General features: G+C 36.8%; 1 protein-coding gene across 1 annotated transcript; it reads left to right on the forward strand.

Annotated features, from left to right (window-relative positions):
* Positions 1 to 2,647: 2,647 nt before the first annotated feature.
* Positions 2,648 to 3,958, forward strand: LOC116509422 (uncharacterized protein F54H12.2-like). The gene has a single exon (XM_032218580.1). The coding sequence runs from the start codon at positions 2,648 to 2,650 to the stop codon at positions 3,956 to 3,958; it is 1,311 nt and encodes a 436-aa protein (XP_032074471.1).
* Positions 3,959 to 22,163: the final 18,205 nt, after the last annotated feature.

A 22,163-nucleotide genomic window follows, 5' to 3' on the forward strand; every position in this document is an offset into this window, starting at 1 on the left:
TATTTATAACGTTGTAAATGACACTGGAGTGGATAACTCACTAACAAGATGCGATTTATATTTTGCAGACTCCAAAATAATAACTCCTAGACAGCAAACTCTTCAAGACACACCGATTTTATATTCCAGTACTATTTGCAGCGGTCATAAAGCTTCTGCAGATTTTTATGATATAGACTATAACTGGGGTTCTGAGCTATCCCAGAGACCATGCTATCTAAACAGTGAGTTAAAAAGTTGCAATCTGTGTAAAGACTGTTTTGCTTGTGGCTGCGGACATGAATTGTGGAATACAGACTCAACGAATTGTAAAATAGCATGTTATGCACCTCTATATTCTGCTTCTGATAGTGATGATGAGGGATATTTTTCTGATAGAGGGGGCATAATCCTCTGAACTCTGTATAGCCAATAAAAGATTGTGTTAATGTCAATGCTTGCCCCATTTGTCAGTGTTCTTTCAATATAATGAAGCATGAAAAAGTTCTAAGCCATATTTATTATACTCCAGGATGTGTAGGGAGTTATGGAGGAGTAAATACCCTTTTCCAGGAAGCTAGAAAACATGATAAAAACCTGACCATGAAGCAAGTCAAGACGTGGCTGTCAGGGCAAGATGCTTACACGCTCCATAAGCCTGCAAGAATTAATTTTCCTAGAAATAAAACAGTGGTGTCCGGCTTAGATCATCAATGGCAGGCCGACCTCGTAGATGTCTCCAAAATTTCTAAAGAAAACCATGGAAAAAAATACATCTTAGCAGTTATTGATGTGTTATCTAAATATGCCTGGGCCTCCCCTTTATCTGATAAAACAGGGAGGGAAGTTACATCCGCCTTCCAGAATATCTTTAAAACAGGACGTGCACCCCGAAAAATACAGACAGATGCAGGTAAAGAGTTCTTGAATACGGCGCTGAAGAAACTTTTAGCACGTTATGGCATTCATCATTTTGTTACACATAGTGAAACTAAAGCAGCAGTTATAGAGAGGTTTAATAGAACCCTAAAAAACAAACTCTGGAGATATTTCACAGCTAGAAACACCCATCGGTATGTGGACATTTTGGCAGACATTCTTCAGGGGTACAATAGCACTTACCATCGTAGCATTGGGACTGCTCCTAAAACCGTAAATTTGTCTAACGAAAGGGATGTGTGGCTGAGACTTTATGGGGTAACTTTAAAAAGTAAAAGAAAGGAAAAATGTCTTAAGGTGGGGGATCATGTCAGGGTATCTAGACTGAAGGGTAAATTTGAAAAGGGGTATCAGCAAACCTATACGGATGAGATATTCATTGTCAAAGAACTGGGGACAAGCGGGGAAAGAGTGGTGTATAGATTAAATGATTACGCGGGGGACCCGGTAGAGGGGGCTTTTTACTTTGAGGAGCTCCAAAAAGTTCCAGCTGACCAACAGCGTATATACAGAATAGAGAAAATTATCCAAAAAAGAGGGCGGGGGAGACACAGAGAGTTTCTAGTCAAATGGAATGGATGGCCAGAGAAGTTCAACAGTTGGGTTAAGGCTACTGAAGTACAACGTCTTTGAAATGTCAGATTTTTACATCACCCTCCCCAGCAATGCATCAGCAGCAATTTTTCCCCAAAACAAAAATTCTAATTTTACTATTCAATTAGCGAGATCTTTGGATCTTTCAGGGCCATGGGAAGTAGGTCTAGCAGAGATACAATATCCACATAGCTGGCATACATTAACATCTCCTGGATATTTTGAAATTACTAATGAGAGAAAGAAATGGCATTTTTCTTTGAGAAGCGGGTACTATAATAGCATCCGACATCTGTTAGAAAATATGAATAAACTTATATCAAATGCCAAGGATGGACCTAAGACAACCCTACATTATGATTCAGTGGGTCGGAAAATTAATCTTAAAGGAGATGAACCTCATACCATTCTAGTTAGTGGTGAACTTGGACATCTGTTAGGTATGTTCCCTGGATTCAATACCTTATATGTTTACACAGACATTATGATAGTAGGTGACTTCTATGTGCCGTTACTACGCTGTGTACCTGTGCAGGGGCAAGACAATGATTTCATAACTGTGACCTATGACCGTCCACATTATGTGCCGGTCAGCAAACATCACATCGATACCGTTACTATAGAAATCAAAACCGACCAGGACAAAAACGTGCCTTTTTATCACGGGAAGGTGATTGTCAAGCTTCATTTTAGGCCTCGGAAAAGTGAAGGATGGTTGTAAACAAGGAGCACGGGAGACCTCAAGACTATGTGGCTTACTACAGGGCACAAGCTGGGGGCGGCCTTCCGGGCTTCCGAGGAGCCCCCATTATGTACGGGACCGGTTTAGGAGGGTTGTTCCGTGGACTTTTTCGAAAAGCAATGCCTTTTTTGAGGCGAGGATTAGAAATCATAAAACCACATGTGAAATCTGCTGCCAAAAACATCGCCAGAGATGTTGCGGGACATCTTGTATCGCGTGTTGTTGAGAACGGGCAGGATGGATCAGGTCTGGCCATAGCCAGGAAGAATTACGCGTTGGGGCCCGCCTATTCCGTTTAAAAAGAGAAGGCTTGTGAAAAAGCCCCGTCATACCAAGAGGAGACGTGTGCAGAAGAGGAAACCCTGTGACAAGGAAGACATATTCTAATACATTATGTCATTTATTCATTCTGCTTCAGAGGAATGTGTCAAATCCGAACTGGATCTTTTTCAACTGGCGCCTACACAGACCAGTATTGAAAACAGTACCTATATCGAGATCCCCCCTTTATCAGCGCTAACGCCCAACGGACCCCTGGAATTTTTCATCACGGGGCATGGTGAGCATTACACGGATTTAAACAATACCCTCCTGTATGTGAGTTGCAAGATTGTAAAAGCGGACGGGTCGGATATTGATGACGGGGCAAGGGTGGCCCTGGTCAACTACCCCATAGCATCTCTGTTTAACCAGCTGGATGTTACCTTGGGAGATCGACTCATTACCCAGAGCCATCATTGCTATTCGTATAGGGCCATAATTGAACTGATTCTCAACTTTGGTGGTGATGCATTGGGCACCCAATTTACTTCTGGTGGATTTTACAAAGATGACTCAGATCTCATGGAGAGTACTCTACTGACAGCGGCTGGGAACTCCGGTTTCAAAGCGAGAGCGAGACACACGAGCGGTAGTCGAAAATGGGACCTGCTTGGGCCTCTGCATAGCGATCTGTTTTTTCAAGACAGACTGCTAATTAATGGCATAGATGTGAAAGTCAAACTCACAAGAAGCAGAAATGAATTTTGTGTGATGAAGGATGGCAATGAGAATTACAAAGTGCAACTCCTGGCAGCTTCTCTCTTTGTAAAACGTGTGAAAATATCCCCGGGAGTGCGCCTTGGCCATGCAGAAGCTTTGCTAACCGCCAATGCCAAATACCCCATTGATCGAGTGGGGATGAAGGTTTACAGCATTCCCGCAGGTAGTCTTGTGTGTAATCAGGAAAATCTATTTCTGGGTCAACTGCCTAAACAATTAGTGATTGGGTTTGTGGACAATGCCGCTTTTAGTGGGGATTATGAAAGAAATCCATTCAATTTTCAACACTGCAATGTCAATTTCTGCGCCCTGCATTGTGATGGTGAACAGATCCCCGCAAAGCCTCTTCAGCCCGATTATGAGCATGGTCTTTTTGTGAGAGAGTACATGCAGATGGTGCAAGCAACAGGCAAAGGCATGAAAGACAGACCGTTGTTAATCAGCCGGGAAGAGTTTAACCGAGGGTATACTTTGTATTGTTTTGACTTGAGTCCTGATCAGGGCTGCTCTGAGCACTATTCATTGATCAGGAATGGCAACCTCAGAGCCGAAATTAGATTTGCACAGCCCCTCCCCAACACCGTTAATATGATACTCTATGCAATCTTTGAAAACCTTATTGAAATAAGTCACACACGGAATGTACTTTTTGATTATATGTGAGTATGGACACACAGCAGCTCCTCCACTTGCTCTCCGGAAATAAGGCCTTTCTAGGGGTCTACCCTTGTGACCTGTTACCACAGAGACAGATCACCAAAAGACCTTTTGGATTAATCATAAATACCCATCCTCACACTCTTCCTGGGGAGCACTGGCTGGCCCTCTACTTTCCATCTCCAGGATATGGTGAATTTTTTGATTCTTATGGAAGACCTCCGGATAGCCATGACTTTCCTGACACCATAGTGATGTTTTTGGAGCAGCAAGCTGAGAAGTACACATTTCACCAACGCCAATTGCAACACCCCAGTGCTGTGACCTGCGGACAACACTGTGCATTTTTTCTGCTGAACCGTACTAAAGGAGTAACCTATGAAAATATTTTAAAGATGTACTCCAATGTAGATACTAAAAATGATCAAATGGTAAAGCTGTTTGTAAAAACTATAAAGGTGGGGAGGGGGCTTGGACCCTGTAACCGTCACCAGTGCATACAGGCATGCATGCCTTACTGTAAAATAAAGAAAAAGACTTAAATGTTTAATGATCACTGTGTTTTTATTCATTTTAAAAATTGAGCCAGTCACCAAACCTGAGCTGGCTTCTAGGTTTTATTGTCCAAGGGCTAGAGGGTGTTCCTGTAAACATAGTCTTCTGAGCCCCAAAAGGGGCTGTCATAACAGAGTTGGGACTAGCAGCAGTTTCATCCTTAACAGCCAGAGTATCTTTCAACTTTTCTATTTGCTCTTTAACGGCAGTAGAACCCAACACAGAAGTTGGAACATTCACTTCGGCCATAGCATTCATAAAATCATCCCATCCTTTAGGTTTCCGCTTCTCCGTAGGGGCTCGGTGTTGCGAGGCGCCTTTCACCAAGTCTAAAATATTAGTACCGGGAATAGGTACACCTTTGTATAAAAAGGTACCCCGTTCATCCCAGGTTGAGACGTCCTGGTGCTGTTTCATTTTGTTCAGCAAAAGTTCTGCATTTTTCCTATAACGAGTGCTCACACCGCTTAGGATATCATCCATACCGGTGGTCTGTGGAGTTGTTTGTGGTGGCTGCTCTGGTAATGTTGGAGGTGGTTGAGGCTCCCCCGGTGGATAAATGAGATTCAGTTTGTCCTTTTCAGACTCATTTTGCCTGGTCAGTCTTAGATACCTCTGCAGTACAGAATTGTAGAGCTTAATCTTGTCATCCTCACTCAAATCATGCCTCTGAAGTATGTTGCGCATCTCATCATCCAAACGGTTAGTGGCTGTAGTACCCATAGTAGGTGTCCTTCCCTGTAGCTGCTCCATCTGATGACGCGACACCAGATACATTTTCTCTGCATGGTCCATGGTTTACCCTGCTAACAGGCTAGTCAACAGAGGAATAGCAGCCCCTAGCAAGGGACCTATAAAGCCGCCCGACTGAAGTATGATCTGTTTCTTCTTTTTGAGTGAAACCTTTCTATCGCTCAGCTTTTTAATGATACCCTTCTTACTCTTTAGAGACCGGAATTGTGAAGGTTTCAGAGGAAGATTTCCTTTTAGGGTGTTCAGTGCTATTTCTGCTATTGACCCCACCAGGTCATTATTAGCATTGCATAAAATGGCTTTTCTCTGTCTTGGTCCGGACTTTACTAAGATTTTTAAAAGCCCCCAATTTCTACGTAACCTCTCTGACATCTTAAATGAACTAGTGCTAAGATAACTGGGTTACAACTTTTTACTCTTCTTTTTCATCATGTAAACAGTAGGCCAATCAGGGGGGAAGAGCCCCGTTCTTAGCCTATAGGATTCTGGAGTGCTGGCTGACAAATCTACTAACAGGTACCCGTATGGTTTGTGAGTGGCATCTTGGAATACTTCTAAAAAATACTTTGTGTTAGTGGGATACATCTGCCTGGCCAGTGTGACAATTTGCATTTGATCACGGGGGCTTCTGAATAAAACCAAATATTTGGAATTCAGAGCTATTGTCCTCATTTTCTTACCTTGAAAAAACAGGTTTTGTAGTATGAGAATAATGCTCAGGTTTCTGTGATGAACGTACTGTGTAAAAGCCTTCTCTATTTGGTCGCTGTCACCGACAGATGCCATGAGATCATCTATCACAGCTAGAGTTACTTGATTTGGCGGAAACAAAACATCATCTTCAAAAGAAGACGGAAGACCTTCCACAAACTTAATATAAGGGAATTTATTAAGCAGTTCTTTGTACAGAGGTTGCCAACAGCTATAAAACCATACAATATTTTGAGGAGTTTGAGACAATACCCCATCACCATGTTCTAACATTTGTTTGATAAAAAAAGATTTACCAGAATTGGACGGACCACTTATAATACAGGAAAAAGGGTGTACAAATTGTGCAATGTTTTCCATTCCCCTTAATAACCGTAAGGCAGTGTACAGTAATCCTCACTATTTAATAACCTTTTATTATACACAACTTTTAAAGTTTTTCGGAGGACCCTCGTTTCTAAGGTCCACTGTTTCTTAACCCTGACAATTCCCAACTGTTCTACACTGATCTCCTTTTTTCTCTTTGCATCAGGCAGACAATAATCATCTACCAAATCTTTCAAACTGTCAAAGTTAACTTTACTGCTATTACCACAATTTAGCGTGAAACCCTTCACTTTTACCACTGCTTCACCGTTGGATAAAGCATAAGCATACGTTTTGGGGCCGGCCGCAACAAACTCTGTTATCGTAGTGTTTGGTGGAATTTCGCTTGTCAGTTGTCCTAAATAATCACCCAAAGGGGGTGTCCACGCCCCCTCTCTACTTACAAAGATGACTGAATCGGTGTCATGGTACAGACACCTATCGCCCAGCCCCTCCAGTAGTCTGTATAATTCTAGCCGTGCATAAGCGGTCGTAAAGCTGACAATGAATACATTAGTGCATGAGGACTTGGTGGGTTGGTTCTTGGCAGTTTTCCACGTCACGACAGCTGTCTCTGTATCTACAAACTCACATGAAGAAACATCATAATAGGGTACAAAAAGATATTTGAATAATTCCTCAGGGTTTGTCACCACTGATGTGGTCAGGTGATTGGTGCTCTGCCCAAACTTGCCCCACAATGAATTTAAAAAGAGTTTGGCAATCTGTCTTTTGGCAGGATTTACTTCAATGCGGTCACGTCGTAAATGGACCCCTTCCATCTTTTCGTAATCCTGAATATATTGCTCTTTATCCTGATCTGTTTTGCACCATTCAGGGTAACCACTGGCCTCCTGTTTCTGTCTGAGATGCATGTTCATATATCCTGAAAATAGCTCATTTGAAGTTTTTTCAAAATGCCAGATCTCATAGATTTCAACAATTCTGTAACCTTTTTCTAAGGCTACATTCAATTCAACAGTACACCATGTACCGGTCAGAGCTCTTTCCTCATCACTGTGTTTACAGGGGGAGGTTTGCAGTTTTTCTGTGCAGGTAGCGCACAAACTAAACATTAATTTGCCCCCTGATTTGTGAGGTAGGACTGGGAAATAGAGATTCCTTGGCGGGTACACTTTGACTTTGACTAGCCCAAAATATTGCTTTATGTCCCCAAAGTTTTGATAGATGATTTGAGGGTGCCCAATTGGATACTCCTTGGTCTTATTCACAAAAGGGTACAAACTGGTGAAATCGTAGTATAAGATTTGTTCACCAGGTTTTGGTTTGTAGTACAGGCATGTAGCATTTGTTCTACCACCAAAAAAAGCATCTCGAGGATTCAAAGGAGCTGGGAGCTTATTCTCAACTAGAAACTGCTTCAAAGAGGTATCCTCCTCCACCATGGCTCGCCACTCATGTTCCCAGATGCAGCGCACAGCATAACCCTGTCCTGAATCATAATGTAGGGTTGTCTTAGGTCCATCCTTGGCATTTGATATAAGTTTATTCATATTTTCTAACAGATGTCGGATGCTATTATAGTACCCGCTTCTCAAAGAAAAATGCCATTTCTTTCTCTCATTAGTAATTTCAAAATATCCAGGAGATGTTAATGTATGCCAGCTATGTGGATATTGTATCTCTGCTAGACCTACTTCCCATGGCCCTGAAAGATCCAAAGATCTCGCTAATTGAATAGTAAAATTAGAATTTTTGTTTTGGGGAAAAATTGCTGCTGATGCATTGCTGGGGAGGGTGATGTAAAAATCTGACATTTCAAAGATGTTGTACTTCAGTAGCCTTAACCCAACTGTTGAACTTCTCTGGCCATCCATTCCATTTGACTAGAAACTCTCTGTGTCTCCCCCGCCCTCTTTTTTGGATAATTTTCTCTATTCTGTATATACGCTGTTGGTCAGCTGGAACTTTTTGGAGCTCTTCAAAGTAAAAAGCCCCCTCTACCGGGTCCCCCGCGTAATCATTTAATCTATACACCACTCTTTCCCCGCTTGTCCCCAGTTCTTTGACAATGAATATCTCATCCGTATAGGTTTGCTGATACCCCTTTTCAAATTTACCCTTCAGTCTAGATACCCTGACATGATCCCCCACCTTAAGACATTTTTCCTTTCTTTTACTTTTTAAAGTTACCCCATAAAGTCTCAGCCACACATCCCTTTCGTTAGACAAATTTATGGTTTTAGGAGCAGTCCCAATGCTACGATGGTAAGTGCTATTGTACCCCTGAAGAATGTCTGCCAAAATGTCCACATACCGATGGGTGTTTCTAGCTGTGAAATATCTCCAGAGTTTGTTTTTTAGGGTTCTATTAAACCTCTCTATAACTGCTGCTTTAGTTTCACTATGTGTAACAAAATGATGAATGCCATAACGTGCTAAAAGTTTATTCAGCGCCGTATTCAAGAACTCTTTACCTGCATCTGTCTGTATTTTTCGGGGTGCACGTCCTGTTTTAAAGATATTCTGGAAGGCGGATGTAACTTCCCTCCCTGTTTTATCAGATAAAGGGGAGGCCCAGGCATATTTAGATAACACATCAATAACTGCTAAGATGTATTTTTTTCCATGGTTTTCTTTAGAAATTTTGGAGACATCTACGAGGTCGGCCTGCCATTGATGATCTAAGCCGGACACCACTGTTTTATTTCTAGGAAAATTAATTCTTGCAGGCTTATGGAGCGTGTAAGCATCTTGCCCTGACAGCCACGTCTTGACTTGCTTCATGGTCAGGTTTTTATCATGTTTTCTAGCTTCCTGGAAAAGGGTATTTACTCCTCCATAACTCCCTACACATCCTGGAGTATAATAAATATGGCTTAGAACTTTTTCATGCTTCATTATATTGAAAGAACACTGACAAATGGGGCAAGCATTGACATTAACACAATCTTTTATTGGCTATACAGAGTTCAGAGGATTATGTCCCCTCCATCAGAAAAATATCCCTCATCATCACTATCAGAAGCAGAATATAGAGGTGCATAACATGCTATTTTACAATTCGTTGAGTCTGTATTCCACAATTTATGTCCGCAGTCACAAGCAAAACAGTCTTTACACAGATTGCAACTTTTTAACTCACTGTTTAGATAGCATGGTCTCTGGGATAGCTCAGAACCCCAGTTATAGTCTATATCATAAAAATCTGCAGAAGCTTTATGACCGCTGCAAATAGTACTGGAATATAAAATCGGTGTGTCTTGAAGAGTTTGCTGTCTAGGAGTTATTATTTTGGAGTCTGCAAAATATAAATCGCATCTTGTTAGTGAGTTATCCACTCCAGTGTCATTTACAACGTTATAAATAAAAAAACATTTACTTACCATTGCAGGGCGATAATGAAGCATCATTCGCTGTTTCACATACTGTCCGGTAAGTACTCTGCACATCATCGTTAAAATTACAACACTCCATGCTGCAGCCGTGCAAAACAGGTCTGAATAAAAAACTTTCTTTATCATTCCCCTTGCAACAGGGTTTGTTGCATTCTGGTGGCAGAGGTCTTGTGTCAGAGCATTCGATGCTGGCTTTTGCTGTTGTTTTAAAAACATCTTTGGAATCAGAGGTTGCCATCTTCAAGAGACTGCTGAAATTAAGTCAAACTAACCAGCTCTTCTAATGACAAGTGCGCCTCGCGCATGCGCGGAATAACAGGGGAGGGGTGGGGTGGGGCAGGTAAGACGTGTCTGGGCCTGTCCCACACATGTCTCTTACGCATGCCTGGAATCACAGAGGAGTGGGGTGGGTGGGCGAGTAAGGCCTGTCAGGGCTTATCCCTGGCATGAATGAACAGGCTTATCCACTGCATGCAACCTGGCGGGGTTGCCTATTGTGAACATTTTAATTCCTGTTAATATTCCTTGTCTTTTCCTGTTGGCGGGCTTCAACCTACCTAGAAGTAAATACCTTTTAGAGAAAAAAATGGTTAAATGCAGACCCATGTCCCAACAAAAATTAAAACCAACATTGCCTAGAAATAAATTCTTTCTAGGATAAAAAGTGGGCTTAAATGCAGCCCATACCTTTTAGAGAAAATGGTTAAATGCAGACCCCCATGTCTCAACAAAAATTAAAACCAACATTGCTTAGAAATAAATTCCTTCTAGGGAAAAAAGTGGGTTTAAATGCAGCCATTAGGAGATTGATTACAAATAAAAAACATTTTTTTTATTTCACAACCCCACTCCCCCCACCCTTGAATGTCCATAGAATTAATCTAGGGTTAAACTAATCATGTACACAGAGTCTTGGCATCTTTCTTGATGGGATAAGTTTCAACCCTATTTGATGGGGTTAGGCCATTACACATATCCAGCTAGGGCTGCTTAGGCCTTTACAAATATTCAGCTAGGGCTGCTTAGGCCTTTACAAATATTCAGCTAGGGTTATGATCTTATGAAATCTTGCACCACGTGGGTCAATTATGCACACCCCAGCCGGGGAGGAGGGGTATACACGTCACATCCGGAGGGTGGGGGCTGTGCACGTCACTTCCGCTTAGGGGGCATGATCTGGTGACGTAATCAGCACGTGGGTTTGTTTACTTTGATGACGTCACTGATCAAAAGTACTGATAATTTTCATTTAAAAAAGGTATGAACTATATCTACTACTCACCTTAATTCCATATACGACACTGTTCTATACTATACAGTTATAACTAACTCCAAACCTTTTGGAGAAAAGGGTGCTAAATCAGAGCAGAGAGATTGGAAAATATAGATTGTTTTAAGTAAATATAAGAACATTCATATCATCTGAACACATAGAAGGGTTATCAAGCTTGTTCAGATAGTTGACAGTGATTCTTGCTATGATGTGATGACTTCATTGCCTTCAAGTCTACAAGTAGCAATAGCTTTCATTATTACATAACATTTAAAATATAATAATACTTCATACATAACAAGCAATGTATTATGTATTCCATTTTCCAAATGAAGTTAAAGAAATATGTAGAGCAACCTTAAAATTCAAGACCATTGAATTCAGCAGAAATTGATTGCAAACTTTGGTTGAGTCTATCCTTTGTAAATCAAAGTCTGATTCTATATCCATTAGGGTTTATTTCCAAAATGTCACATCAGAAGAAAAATGAACTGCGACTTTAACATTTTTAACATGTATTAAAATTATAAACCATAAAGCATCTGATTAGAAACAGAGCTCCTTTTTTATATAGAAATGCTCCTGCACTCACTCATTCTCTCTCTGTGTGTGTTTATGTTTCTTAGCAAAAGATATTACTGTATGACAAATTAAAACCATATGCTAATGCTTTTATAGCCAGAAAAAACTATTAACCAGAAATTCCATTATTTTCTCCATTTCCTGCTATGTACTATTATTATATAACATTTCCAGTACTTCTAAATTCAGCATTATGCAAAATGGTAATCAAATTGCCACATTTTTCAGATAAGTGCCTAAGGTCACATCATTACTTTGTTCTCAACTGAAAAAAATTGTTCCTTTTGCATTTTAGGGGAAAAACTGAAATGAGAATAAAATTACAGTTTATTGTCTCCTCAAACCACAGTGGACAAATAATCCTGCTATGTCTCACTGACTAGAATAGTTAGCCAAAAGTGGCAACAAAGCTGTAATTTACTGTGTAGCTCTGGCATTTCATATTTGTCATTGGTATTAAATTATGCATTGCAAAAAAATTTTTTTTTTACTCATTTTGTGCTGGGAATCATTTAGTTGCAGAATATAACTGCTAATACTTTTCCATTAGATGTAAAATATAAATCAAAATTAAAGAAAAAAATACTGGATTTCTCTAATTCAGACTGAGTCATTAATTATATAATTCTTTTGCCTCTATTATATTTGCACTGGGACAGTTCAGTTACAATATTTTGTAGATAACAGAGTTTAGTCAGACTCTTTGCAAAACATTATTATTCTCTTAACCATTCCAAAAAATAAAACAACTGTATTTAAAGTTTTAAAATATTTAAAAATCGAGAGATAAACTGGTGACAGTTGTCAATGGTTTTTCATTTACAGTTATTAGAAAGATTTAATGTAGACAAAATATTACTATTTTGAACACTGTAAGATGGAGTTTGAAACAGAATTGTCTTAGGAATTCCCTAGCAATTTTAGATTTAGCTAGAATGAGGATTTTCACACTTTCCCAGTTTGTTCATAGTTGACGTTGGTTGAGTTTGACTATGTGTTGTGAGATTACATTTTTATTGTGTCTTCTGATTCCTAGTTGGTGTTCAAGAATTCAATCATATGACTGTAACTCATTTCAATGTTGTAATTGCAAAGTCGATATCTAATGCCAAGATTGTGATCACATAATCCTGGGAGTATTGAAATGGCTACAACTTTGAGGACCAGACATAACTTCCCCTCATTCAGTGCCATCATAATTTTTAGGGTAGTTGAACAAGTGCTTGTAACCTGAGGACTATGTGTATATTCCTTTGATTCTAGTTTTCAGAAGTTGACAATGTTATAATTATACGCTAACTTCAAAAATTATCTGGAAAACTGGCAGTCTTGCCTTTTTTATTCATGTGCAGAAGCAAACTATTGATTACAGGCAGAAAGGGAGATTCACCAAAATCTTTGCAAAAATCCCTGAACAATCATCCGTATATACCCAATGACCACTTAATCCAAGGGATATTCCTGCTCCTTTATTCAATAAAATAAAAATTTGCAAAAATCCTATGTGATCATGAACTTATGGATAACAATGCAATTGAAAATTACATTTTTATCTTGATAAATTCTACAAAACAACATTCAGCTTTTAAAGATAAAACAAAATAAAATTCATCAGGGATATTGCATTGGACATTTAAAAAAAGTGGATGGAGGATATTGCAACTGCATGGGCCTGGCTGTTAATATTTGGGTGAGATATTATTCACACATATTTATGAGATCTAATTATTTTATTTGTTCATTTGGATAAATGAATGCTGAGTTATGTATTTGACCTACAAATGATTTTAAAATATCTGATATCTTAAAACAACTATTTCAATTTAAAGCAAATTTCAAGATGAATTGGAATATGCATTTTGCTATTCCTTAGAAGAAAATAATACACATTCATGATGTATAGTATTATTGTATAATATCTTCCATTCCTGTCTTCCATTTTTATAAATTTATACAGAGTAAAAAGAAAAGCACAATAAGTACTACATATCTGTGATCTTTCTAAATTAGGCCATTATGTTCATTAATCTCAAATTACTCCATTAAACTAAAATTTCAGCTGATTAATATCCATCCTTAAGCAATAACTCTAGCAGATTGAGAACTGATGCCAATATGCATTTCATACAGAAATTACATGCCTAAGGTAAATATCTTACTATTATAAGAAAAGCTAGAGCAGTTTGGAATTGAGAGTGCTATCTAAAAAGATTATATAAAAGAAATGCAATTGGAGTAGTATCATCTCCCACCCCTTTTAAGAAGCTACAATTATGAATTATCTATTTAGAGTTAGTTTATTTTGTTCAGTTATAAAATACATTTTTCTTTTGAGGAAACAATCCAGTTATTTTTAAGTAGAAATGCAGCAAATTTCTCTATAGTTGAGTCTATTCTTGTGTTCTTCATAAAGTCCATTTTGCTTTATGCTATTTATATTGTTGTCAAGAATATTATTTCCAAGTATCCTTAGATATATCAGAGACATCTTTCTGTTTCAATGCCCAATGGAAAACATGGATCAAATTTCAGGTGACTAAAACTTCTAGAATTCCCATTTCCATCCTTTTCCTATTTCCACTCTTATTTCCCATTTCCCATAATTATTCCTGTTCCCCTTTTCCTTCCTTCCAATAGCACAGCATGTATGAATACAACACTGAGAGGAAAAAGAAAAAAATGTTTCTATTTCTCTCTCACTAGATTAAAAATACATCAAATTAGGTGGAAGTGGGGAAACAATATTGTCAAAAGTCACAGAAGACCTATAGTTCTTGAATCCCACATATTCAAGATGCTACCAGTCAGGATGCATCACAATGGTCTCCAAAACTTTTGAGCTTTTTGCTATTCAGAAAGTGATTGGTTGCGGTTATTGTTCTAAACAGTGAAGACAACCCAGAGGAATAAGTTCCAGCCTGTAGAAGAAGAACCATTTTCTCCAGTGTATGATTCATTTTTTTTACTACCAATTCTGTGGGTATAGCTTGGTAGGCATGGCATGCTTGGTGGGCTCAGATAGCTTGGCTTGGTGGGTGTGGCAGAGAAGGATTCTGTAAAATCTCCATTTCTACCCCACTCCAAGGAAAGGTTACTGCAAAATCCCCATTCCCTCCTGATCAGCTGGGACTCAGGAGGCAGGGAATAGATGGGAGAGGGGCCAGTCAGAGGTGGCATTTACCAGTTCTCCGAAATATTTAATATTTCTGCTACCAGTTCTCCAGAACTGGTCAGAACTTGCTGAATGCTCTCATAATATAAAACGCTTTTGTTGAGAAGGAAAAGGCAGTGATGGTTCATATTCAATGTATTCAATGCAATAATATAAAGGACTTCCAGATACATGGAGTTCATAGAGTACAGTAGCTTTGAATCAACCACTATCTTTGAACCCAATCTTTATTTTAAAAAAATATAATTATAGAAATAAAATAGAGGGAGGTTATGCCATTTTGGATTTCTAGAGAAAAAGCAGGACAACATTTTTAAAAAAATATATGTATTTATGTGTATCCTGGTTTTATTATTTTTACAAATAATTCAAGGCAGTGAATATATCCAACACACATTCTTTCTCCTATTTTCTCTACAATAACCCTGTGAGGTGGATTGAGCTGAGAGAGAGCAATTGGCCCAAAGAACCCAGCTGGCTTACATAGTTAAAATGTGATTCGAATTCATGGTCTCCCACTTTCTAACCTGATGCCTTAACCACTAGAGTAAACTGGCTGCAATTAAATTTAAAAATAGAACTTGGAATACTCATACTTATACTTTTTTATCAATTGGTCCCTGGGACGCATAAATTTAATGAGTGTTCAGATTTGCACAATTAATATTTGACATTCTCTTTAATATGTACAAAAACGTACCAGGGTTACATAAACTAGTCAACAAGAGAGTTCATTTAATATTATTGAAGCTGAAAACAAACTATGCCTAAATCATGGGTGCGGTGGAGGTGAGGGGGATAAAATGTTGGTATTTTCCCTTTACTCGTTCCATTAAGGGATGGAAGCTAGCCAGAATAAATTCCATTTACTAAACCATTCTTTTTCAGAAAATAATTTAAAATCCATTATGAATGTACTTGCTATCTAAGCTTTATAAAATGACCAAACAATTTCATCTACATTTTTAACATAAAATTTATAAACTTGAGTATGCTTAGACATGCCAAATTCTCTATAGGTAAGGAACATGTGACTTGTCATGTGACTGTACACTACCTCACAATCACATGCATCAGAATAATGACTTACATTTGAAGTATTTGTCCATTTCAAATAAATCCCTAGAATTATGTCCTTTTATTGAGCCATAAACACTTGTCAGCTGTCAAGCAATGGATATCAGAGTTTATGGATGAATGGTCTGATTCTAGCAAGCAAATCCTAAGTTATTATTTTCTAGATCCTCAACCATTTGACACATGAGTCCCTGAATGTTTGATAACCTCACAGTGAATTATTGGTTTAAAATAAATCACATTTATATATTTTATAATTATTTTTCCAACATCAGTCTTTAAATATTTGTCAAAAATCTATTGAAATTTATTCCCCTTCAATAAGGTAATATAAGCACTAATCATGTTCCAAGTTTATATTTGGGCATTTAAAATGAGAGAAGGGAAAGTCAAATAATAAAAATATGTAGATAAATACAGTACATGGCAGTTTTTCAGCATCACAGCCATTTGTTATACCCTTTCTTATTATACACAGCTAGAGAGACTTAAATGACATTTAAGTATAAATATATATATATATATATATATATATATATATATATATATATATATATATATATATATATATATTTGTCACAATTTCTGAAAATAAATTACGCTTTTGTGTGGGCTTTAAGGCACTTAAAAAATAAAAAATGTGTGCTTGCGCTTCCCAGGAGATTGAGAACTATTATTTCAGATCTTTCAGAATTGAAAAAAAAAAGTTTAAAATGTTTTGAAAAATTGTTTCTTTTGATGCTTTCAGGCATCACATCTTAGAATGTTTTGCAATCATAGACCTTATTGAGGGAATTTTACTTGATTAAAAAGTAAAATATTGACTAAAATGTTTTCAATTTAGGGAACATGGTTATTAGATTTATAACTTAGAATGAATTGTTTGGTTTTTAATTTTTTTTACCTTAATACTTCTTCTCTAGTGACAGAAACAGTTTAAAATGCAAACAGATAAACCAGTATAATGAAAAGTCATAATTTTACCAACATGTGTTCTTTCCTCTGTTGCCAGTGACATTTCTTCAAATGACAAAAGGTCATGGAAATAATTAATGGCAAATCAGAGCCATGAAAAATGGATATTAATGAAGTGTAACTCTGAGTAATAAAGCTATAAGTAACCTCTGATAACAAACATGTTTTCCTAATAACATCTTCAATTATCTTCATTAATGCCTCTTAGTAGTGAGATACAAGTTGGTCTTTCAGCACCATGGATAGCACACTTTTCTTGGGTTTCCACTAAAACAGTTGCAAAGTGCCAATCATTTAAGAAACTTAAATAATGATAACACATACTTATCATGACCTTTAAAGGTAGCATATGCTCTGTGCATACCTTGGAAAAATTGAAATGTGAGTATTGGTTACAATTGCATGAAATTTATGGGCTTTATAAAAATAAGTGCAATGCTTGCACCCGTCAACTGTTTGCAGCTCTGCTTTTATAATCATGATATTCCTAGATATGCTGACAACAGCTTCAGTTCATCACTGCTGTTCTTGTCCCTGTCATATGCCAGAGTTCAGTTAAGCTCGAGTTGCTTTGGTTCATACATATACATATTATTTCACTCTTTTTACCAAACACACACAGACAAAAAATGATCCTAAAAATTGAGAAAGATATCAAGATGACAACCAGTTGAAAGTAGAATCCTTTATATGCCATGAATATGAACTATTATACCATCATCTTCTTCTCAAATCTCTGTTCATTGTGAACCATGAATCATGTTCAGAATAAATCATTTATTAGGGAGAACTCATAAAATCTTTGCCCAAGTAGTATTCTCCACAGAAAAAATATATTTTTATTCTGAAGAAAATGTTGATAGTTGGTACTTTTGTTAGCAGAAAAATACTCAAAAATCCAAAGCTTTTAAGTTAAAGTAGTGATCCAATCTAGACATTAGACTAAAACACAAGTATTTTGAATTATTTAAATTTCTCAGGAATGTTAAACTTTTTCTCCATTTTCATTATATTGTTGTAAATCATATAATATATATTATTTAATACAATGATATTTGAACAGTATGAGCTAAAGATTAAATAATGCTTAGATAATGTGGACCATTATCTATGAAAAAAAAGAAAATTATTATATCAGTATTAATTAATATTTAAAATCATCTTTAATGAGGATATATTTATTTAGTTTTTTTCATTCAGAACTAAATACAATATTAAAACTGCTACAGATTACATCAAAGTATTTGTTGTATAATAAATACTAAGCTGATTATTTAGGATTAAGGTCTCCAATGTATTGTTACTTAATATTATTTCTCCATGTTCAAAAAATAAACAAAGCCGATGTCACAATGATTAAAATACAAAGAAAAAAGGGGGAAAGAAAAAAAGAAGAAAAGGGTTATTTGGAATCTAACTTTCCTATCTATAAACATTTTGGCCCCTTAGAAGCCAGACAGCAAGTGTTTATATTTGACATGTCACTTGTGATATATTGAATAAGCATTCTTGCTTAAATTTAATTAAACTTATGTTGTTAATATATACTGTTGATTTTGCCATGGTACCATATTCTCCAAGTTTAAGATTAGATATTGTCTAATTAGATATTGTCTTATTAGATATTGTCAGAATTGTATCTTACTTCTGGTATCTAGCAAAATTTAATCTCACTGCTGTGAGCATGTATCTCATTAAATTGTGAACTTTTAAAATTCTTTTTCTGGGATTATATCTATTATTTTTTTTAAAAAAAACACCAAGAATATTGGTTCAAGGATACAAAGTTTTCCAAGAAACAAAATTCAAATTTACCGATCTATACCTTGTGTGAACTAATTAGATGCTATTTTGTTGAAGTTGCATTATTTCTTGAACATAAAGTGAATTTTCTGAAAGGCAGGTGGTGCAGAGTCCCTTAGAGAAGGAATATGACAGTTATCAAACATCATCACAACTTGGAGGGGGGAGATTAAAATATTAAAAAAATGAAGTTAACCTTCCTTTACTGTAAGTTTCTTTGATATAAGAAAATGGGAAGGAAAATAGGGTTTTATGATTCTATTTACTAGAGTCTCTACTTTATATCAATAAAGCAAAGTTTCCTTATTTCTTGTCTTGAAGTGACAGATAAGGAAAAACTTAAAACCTTCATATAAATATATCCCTAGCCATGAAAGCCAACTTGGTAGTTAGCAGTGGTGAGGCCAAAAGATTAATATGTACACATTTATGTGAAGAATCTATTCTTTTTGTCTGTTCAGATTTTTTCAATGACATTTTTCTACCGACTGCCATGTATGCCAGTGAGACCTGGAAATATAAGATCAACATCTTTCAACAACATTGTGTCAAATAAATTTTGACTGAATGAAAATTCTACAATAAAGAAATGGTAGAGAAAAGATAAAAACAAGAACTGTCGGTCCATTTTGCCCGCATCATTGTATTTTGTTTTTTTAAAATAACCTTTACAATATAAATGTTTTATAGATTTTAAGATATTACTTGATGCATATTTCAAATGACATATTGTCTAAAATACAACTCTTTTCCCAGTACAATTTCAATGGTATTTGAAAAAGAAACTAATCAATAGCAAGAACACTAAAAACAGAAAGCCACAATAATTGCAGAAATAATGCTATTGACACTTTAATTGGCCACTCTATATCTTTTTGGTGTATGTTGCTGCAGTCCAAGAACATTTGGAAAATATAATTGTCTAGATTTCTGTGTATGTTTGTGTGCATAATATATCATAGTCAAGACATAAATTTGGAGTGAAGAGAGAAAAATGATGCAGATGTTAGCTGTCTGTATGATTCCAGTTTTTAGTATGTAGCCAAGAATAATATAATGCAGTTTTTATTTATAGTTATATATCCATTGTTGCAATATACTAACCTAATACACAACTTTTAGGCTCCAAATCTTGCAAAAATCACAATACTTTTCTCAAGCTAAAAATTTATTAAAATGCTATTAACTAAGAGTATAATATTAAACAATTTTAAAAGATATCTCTTCTAGTTGATTTTTGTAGACAAACTACTATAACATTGTTTTAGCCATTTGGCCTCACGATGTGATAAAATCTCTTGAACCTATTGCAAGCAACATCTGCTAGACAAAAATAGAAAGAGAGTTCTGGTTGTAAGAGACCAAGAAAGAATGTCGACAGAGATTATACATTCCATTGATTCTTTCTATAAGATGATATATCAGGAACTCCTGGTGAACCTATCATGTGAATAATCACTATATAGAAAAGTTCTACCATCATATATCTCAAAGCAGATGCATTTCAAAAAACCAATCATGGCTTACATAGTTCCACAGAAGAATGAGCATGACCACTGGTCTGAATAATACAAAAGCATAAATCTTATGATATTACTTTCAGGAATACAAATTGAGTGAAATGATTATTCCTTTTAATTCACTGCAGATACCTTTTCTTCATAGTAACAGGGTGGGGGGGGGATTCCAATGGAATAATTAAAGTCATCATAAACTGATTTGCTTCAGGAGTATATTTAGTAGAATATTTGTAAAAGTAAAACTCAAAAGAAGATTTCTAAATTACAAAAAACAACACCATTCTTTTCCTATTGATTTTATATAGCCCCTCTACTTATATTTTCCAAATGGTATAATTATTTCATTTATTATTTCATGTGAAAGGCCATTTTTTTTTGCAATTATGTACAATTGTTAATTAAAACAATTGTTACACCAGTTGTTACACTTTTTAGTATAAAATACTTTCCCTATCCTAAAAAGTTATAACATTGCCCCAAGAATTTTGGTTGGGTGTTTGTAATAAAAAGTAGGAGCAAAAAATCTTCAGGTCTGGAAAAACAAAATAATACATTAAAGGCTAGAAATAATGTTTTGTTTGTTTGTTATTTGTTTTTATTTAATTTATGAATTTAGAGCAGGCATCCTCAAACTATGGCTTGCAGGCCAGATATAGCCTGCCAATGCAAAGTATCCGGACTGTGGAGTGGTCGGATAAAAAGCAGTTGCCAGCTTGTAAAGTAGTGCTTTAAAAGTCTTTAAAAATACTTTAAAAACAGCCTTTCAGACGCTTTTCACAGCCAGGTGATCCAAGGCCGGTGAGTGAGTAGGGAAGGGGTTGCTTTTAAAATAGTACTTTAAAGGTGGGTGGGTGGATGGGTGGGGGATATACCTCCACATTCCCTAGCTTTTTCAAAATCAGCTGGCTAACAGTAATTCAAATACAACCACAATATAATGCCTGAAGGAGTATTCACCCATTGCTTTGATTCTTCCCTTATAGAAAGTACATCCATCAAATTGGTTGCTGAACAATTTGGTAGATATTCATGCACAAGTTGGCACAAGTGTGGCAGAAAGCAAATCAGTTTGTGATTTCCCCTCCAGGCTTAAAAGACCTTTAGCCCTGAAATCCCAAATAAGCAGGTCCACACTTCCCATTGAATTAGTAGTATATTTGTGTTGGTTAAAATTGTTCTTCATTTTAAATATTGTATTATTTCATTTTTTTAACATGAAATAAAAATATGTGCAGTGTTCATATAAATTTGGTCATTTTTTTTCAAATTATAGTCCTCCCCAGAAGTCTGAAGGACCATTATCCCTCCTTAATTCATTATTAGAGGCTGTCTCTGTGTGTATGTGTTGATTCTCACCTTCTTCCGCCTGCTTCCAATGTTTCTCAATGCCCATCTTGGGGAGGGGGGGGTTAGTTGCAGTCTTAATTCTTAGTTTGGTTTATTGTGTGGTCATCTGAAACATATGATCAGGAGTTATTTTGAAGGAAATTCTGTTTGTTTTCTTTTTTTAATGGCCTATTTTAAGAAGCTTGAAGCTGTGTTGTAATGAAGTTAGGCAAGTGGCCATTCCTGCTCATAAACTTGGACCCCTGGACTCCCAGCTTCGTAACTTTGTTCCCAGGCTACGATTACCACTGCCCTCCATTATCTCAGGAACCTGATCTCAGCCACCTGGGTCCTTACTCCCCGTATACCACTCTATTGGGGAAAGAAGATACTCTACCTCCCTGGTTCCTCATTGGCCCTGTTTTGCCTGTTTTGACTGCTGTGTTTCTGACCCACGAACTTACAAACTTACGTACGGACTCACTCACACAATACCATCATCTTTTTTAACACCTGCGCAACCCTTCTCTTTTGTGTGTGGTATGCATGTGTATGTTTGTGTGTGAATGAATCCCACTTTCTTTTAAATTAGTTTAATCCCTATTTTATTATTATATTGTTGTACTTTTTAACCTATTGTGGGGTATGTATGAGGTGAATGACTGTCTAGTGCACATGAGGGGATTGAGGGTGTGGCCCGGAGCCCCCTCCACTGAGTGCAATTGCAGAAGTGGATGGG

This window comes from Thamnophis elegans, chromosome 5, assembly GCF_009769535.1.
Source record: "Thamnophis elegans isolate rThaEle1 chromosome 5, rThaEle1.pri, whole genome shotgun sequence".
Classification (NCBI taxonomy): Eukaryota; Metazoa; Chordata; class Lepidosauria; order Squamata; family Colubridae; genus Thamnophis; species Thamnophis elegans.